At 34.5% G+C, this 5,399-nt stretch overlaps 1 protein-coding gene across 1 annotated transcript in view; it reads right to left on the reverse strand.

Moving 5' to 3' along the window:
- Nucleotides 1–2,936: 2,936 nt before the first annotated feature.
- Nucleotides 2,937–5,399, reverse strand: part of LOC107659019 (TBC1 domain family member 23-like) — a 15,785-nt gene continuing 13,322 nt past the window's right edge. The window contains exons 12-14 of the mRNA XM_016447789.1: nt 4,677–4,719; nt 4,351–4,457; nt 2,937–3,221 (exon numbers count right to left, since the gene is read on the reverse strand). Coding sequence (XP_016303275.1) covers nt 3,090–3,221; nt 4,351–4,457; nt 4,677–4,719 — 282 coding nt within the window. The 3' untranslated portion in view covers nt 2,937–3,089. The remainder of the gene's footprint in view (nt 3,222–4,350; nt 4,458–4,676; nt 4,720–5,399) is intronic.

Genomic DNA, 5,399 nt, shown 5'->3' on the forward strand with positions numbered 1-5,399 from the left:
CATTGATTGTATTGTTATACAAAAACAATCATTTTATTTTAACAATAGTCAGATATGGTGGACCGGACCTCATTTTGATTTATTTCAATAGGAGATATTATCAATAGCATTCTGTGGTTTAACAGACAATAAACAATGGTTAAAAAGTTGAGCATTGGGAACATGATCCTCTGAATATCCTTTCATGTCCGGGACGTAAGGAAATCTTATTCTCTTTTAAGACTTTAAAATTTAATTTTTAGAACTTGCATAGTGTGACAAACTGACAGGACTAGTTTAAAAAATGTTATGTATCACCCTCCCTTAATCTTAACGTTACCTTTAGTTTTCCTTACATTCACTTGACTTGTGTATACATATAGTTTTGATGGCTACTGGATTTCACAAGCCATTTTTTCTTTAGTGCTTCAACCTTAATACTTGTATTACTCAATAGCTATTTCCAATAGAAGCTGGTAGGCATCCTAAACTTCAGGTTCTCAATACATTATCTGGTAAACTTGGCCATTGGCTTTGAGAAGACCCATTTAACTTTTAACTGTCTCACAAACAAGTTCCCTTTAATCTTGAAAGCTGCGATCACAAAACAATTTTATGGAACCAGAAACTGACAAAAGGTTCTAATCATTTCAGGGAGTTTTAGTCAATCAGCACAGAGGTGTATGGAAGCAGAGTTGTATGGAAGTATTCATGTGTCACACTGGTGTAACCACTTGTACAAGCAGCATCCTGTAGGGTAGCATACTTTCCAAATATGAAAATGAAGTATAGTTATTCACCTCAATGCCTGTGATGAGGTTCCTGGTGAATCTGTTTGCTGTAAAAACACTGCTCTGATAAATACATCAAACCCTTCTCAGTTACATAAGTATGCAGCAATATATGATGTTTACATCTTCAAATGGCTAAAAAATTAGTGACTTCAAACACTGAAGCAGATAAAGAGCAATGAAGTTCCTTGATTGAGGTTCCACAACTGTATTCTCATCCAGAGGAGCAGTTTGACTCATATAAAAAGCTATAGCTCATTAAGGCTCGAGACAGATAAAGGAGAGATAATAAATCGAACTTGCTTAATTAGGTCAGGTTCTCAAAACAGAAATCATAATCACGAAGCAAAATGAACAAAATAACCATTTCTCATATTGACATCTCCAAGCCCAAAGTTTTAGAACTCCTGTCAATCATGATGGCAATGTGCCCAAAGAGTCATGACAGAACTCCACGTCAGTGTTGCCCAGGGAGGAGGATGACGAAAAACAGTGTGGGAATGCTCTACTCCCTCCTTCCCCTTCAGGCGGTTTTGGTTGGAGCTGTGGTTGTCTCCTGGATGACCAGAGTGCAGCATCTCTGATGTCTCTGTCATTAAGAGCTCTCCATAGCATCCAAAACGTTCATGATTTGCTGTTTGATGACTTTAGTGGCGTCACCGGCATTTGGAATTAAATACCTTCAGAAAAGAAAACAAGAAATATCAGAATAAAGTTAATTAAAATAAGACTAAAATAAGTAAGTAAAATAAGTAAAAAGGAAGGAAGTGTAAAGCATTATAATTTTAAAACTGAAAAATCAATGAGTTTAATTTTGAGTTTTTAATCGAAAGTACAAATATCTGTATGTACTGTTAAGCTATTAGCGATTTAGAGTTAACAAACTATTAAATATATTTTTGTGCACTGAAAAAAACAAAAAATTACAAGCACATGATACAATTTGCCATAGAAATGTAACGCTTTACATTAGTGAAAGTTTTTTTTAAAGTGAAAGTGACGTGACATGTGGCCAAGTATGGTGACCCATACTAGGAATTAGTGCTCTGCATTTAACCCATCCAGAGTGCACACACACACCGTGAACACACACACACGGAGGTGATCTTCACCACAGAGTTTAGGGCCTGCCTGGATTGGATGTAAGCAAAACCTTTTCGGGCAGCGATCTCTCTCAAACAGTACATGTGTGTTGCAGTGATCAGCAAATGGCTGTGGAAGATAAAACAATAGAATTACCCACCACTATCCATCTTTTTCTTCCCGTAAAAATGGGCGCCGCCATCTGTAAATTCTATGGGTCTAGCTTCCAGCTATTTTTAGCTGTACAAACCACTTTGTTTTGCTGCTTGATATTGAAAATTGGTGTGTCTTACCATATTATTTTAATGTATTATCTTAATTACGCTAAAAGTGCAAACAGTTTTACCGTTTACTGCTCGTTGTTATTTCCCTATAGCGGCTAATGAACCGGAAGTCTTGCCCATAGGCTTACTTCCCGTGTTGAAGAAAAAGGTGGATACTCAACCCACCATCCACCAGCTGGGATGACCCAGTATCTGATGGGCGGAAGCATCATAACATAACAGTTTTTCACATGCAACAGTATTATTTTACTGACTACACTGGCTAACATAAAATATAACTTGTTAATTTTTTTTATTAATTTAAATTTTTTATTTTTTTTCAGTGGAATTCTTGGAGTGCTAATTCCATGTTGTATGTTCAGACAGGTAGCTTCACCTTGGGAACATGTGTCCAGTCTCCTTAACTTCATTGCATGGAATATGGTGCTTCGCATCTGGTTTGTTGATCCAAGTCTGAATATTGACAATCTCTTTCCTGTCATCATCTGATATTGATGAGCCGTCAATCTCATCTGAAAAGAGGGAAGGAAATAAGAAAAGCATTAAATAAAAACACAGAGAAACAGATGAGATGATGGAGTGTACCAATGCTGTATTTCTAAATATCTAGCTATATGAATCTAGTATATGGGATTCTTCTTTTTTTTTTAAGGTGAAAATGGTCACCTTTTTTCTTTTCATTTCTACTTTTGTTCCAAAAAAAGAAAAAAAGGCTTTTGAACAACAATTGTGACCAAAAGTTTACACCAAAACTTAACGACCACATTTTTTTTTTTTTATAAAAATTTTTTTAATAACAGTGTCGGAGACAGTCTAGAGGCAAAAAAGTTTTTGCAACTGGTCCCTGAACATTAAACAGCCCTCAAATTTTCTTTTTTAATTAATGGAAGACATATCTGGAAAGAAAAAATGTGAAAGAATGTCTGTCCTGTGCAAAGACAATTAAAGATGCTCACCTGTCCACCGGCGTGGAAGTGTTTTCAATGAAGCTGATCACCTTCTCTTTTACATTAACTGACTTTGACTTGAGTGCAAAGGTCATTTTGTTGACAAGCGATTTAACTCCTTTTCCATCTGTGCTGTCCTGTATCAATAAAAGAGATGGGCTGAATTAACTCTGGAATTTAATTAATCCAAAACTAAAGAGGTATTTGCTTATCTCAATGGAAGTTGAAGCATTTAATGGCTTGCTTTACTTACAATGTCCACAAGATGGCACTACACGCCACCCAGAAAATGTAAGAAATATGCTACATGTATCCACCTTATTTTTCAAATGCTGAAATTAGATATTTCCTATGAATGTGCCAGACTTCATTATCCACTATAGGTAAAGAACTAGAAGAATAAAGTACAACAATCCAATGAGCTTCAAACCAATGTGTTTAATATTAGTAATACTGGTAAGCAAACGACAAAGGACACCTTGCACGTTCAAGATAAAAATGGCACTGCTCTCACATTAAAAATAAGGTGGATAAAGCTTCAGAGAGGTACCAAAAATACATTTAAAACAGTGTTTTATGAAGGTAAATTTAAGACTTTCACAACTTTTTAAGACCTTTTTAGGTAAAGAAAATTTAAGGAATGAATTGAAGGGAACACAACACATCAATATGTTCTCTAAATGTAAATGTCTAGTGAGGACAGTGAGTTGAATTAGCAACACCCCAAAGTTTAAGAAAAATACAATTTCCAACCGATGTCCTTTACTTTTTAATTCATTTTACAGAAAAGTAAAGTTTTCATATACCCGATTGAAAGACGTTTGTTTTTGTGTTAAGCATAAACTGAAATAATTTCAGTTTTTTTATTTTACTTTTTTTCATTTTACATTTGCATCTCAAGTAAATGTATCTTGATTTTAGGATGTTTAGATATTTGCATTGGAAAGCAAAAATACTGAGAAAGATATTCCTTTTTTTGCAATGCATGCAAAATAACTTATGAATTTAAGACTTTCTGCTCCCGATTTAAAACCTTTATAGACCTTTAAATTGTGGAAGGACAAACTAAGGCTTTAAGACCCACAGAACCTCTGTTAAAAATGGATTGAGAAAATTGATGAGAACATGGGCCACAAAAGCATGGTTTGAAGGCTACATGCTGAGTAGTACTCTTTCAATGCATCATGTAAAGTGCATCACACACACATACACACACACACACACACACACACACACACACACACACCACACACTCTAAGGACTCACGTCAGCTGAGCTGAGGCTGCTGTGGGATCCTGAGGTGCTCACAATCCAGTGAACATAAACATTATCCGGCCCTTCAACATTAATATCTGCCAGGTGCTGCTGCAATGCTGAGCATTAAAGAAAAATAAATTAGTTTCAGTTTCATCAGCACAATTTAACTGCTGCTGTCACTGTGTAAACCTGTTGGTCACATTATTTTTGTATCCGAATACATTACATTTATTTCATTATTTATATTTAATTGCATTTTGTCTCAAATTTGGTCAGACAGTATAATGCATAGGTGATCAAGTGTTATTAATTTTGCAACTGAAAACAGAACTTACCCATAAATCCACCTTTTGCTATGCTCACAAACTCTTTATTTTTCTAGACCAAAAAAAATATATATATATATAGATTTACCACTTACATTCTTAATAGGGCTGGGTTTTGACAAATTTCACGATTCGATTCGATTCTCATTTACAAGCTTGCGATTAGATTAGATTACCAATTCGATTCGATTCGATTCAATATTGATTATTTTGGATATATATATCAGGTACAGTAGGCTACATGCCAAATTTTCTCAAGGAAAAAAAAAAATCTCTCAACTAATTCTGTAAAATATACATGAGAGTCAGTTAGTACTAGCTACATTACTATAATATTGAAGGTTAAAACTGATTTGTAGGCTACACAACTGCTAAAATTACACTTAAGTTTTTAAAATAATAAAGTTATTACATAATATTTCTACTTCAATTCGTTTTTTTTTTTTAAATAGGCTATAAACATTTAAATGATGGCTGTCATAAAATTTGATGGATTTATTCAAACAAATTAAACATTGAAGAACAGAAAAAAATATAATGATGTTATATGGTGCATATATTTAGCACCATGCCCCTCTCTACAGTTTATTTTTCTAGCTGACCAATGAGGTTATGGTCACCGAATATGTTTGTTTTTTTTGGGTAAATGTGACGTTACGTGACATTGTTTACAAGCTGTTATATTGACGTCTTTGCGCGGCTGAAACACTGATTGAGCGATTACATGAGACA

Source organism: Sinocyclocheilus anshuiensis, unplaced genomic scaffold (genome assembly GCF_001515605.1).
Source record: "Sinocyclocheilus anshuiensis isolate Anshui unplaced genomic scaffold, SAMN03320099.WGS_v1.1 scaffold311, whole genome shotgun sequence".
Taxonomy (NCBI): domain Eukaryota; kingdom Metazoa; phylum Chordata; class Actinopteri; order Cypriniformes; family Cyprinidae; genus Sinocyclocheilus; species Sinocyclocheilus anshuiensis.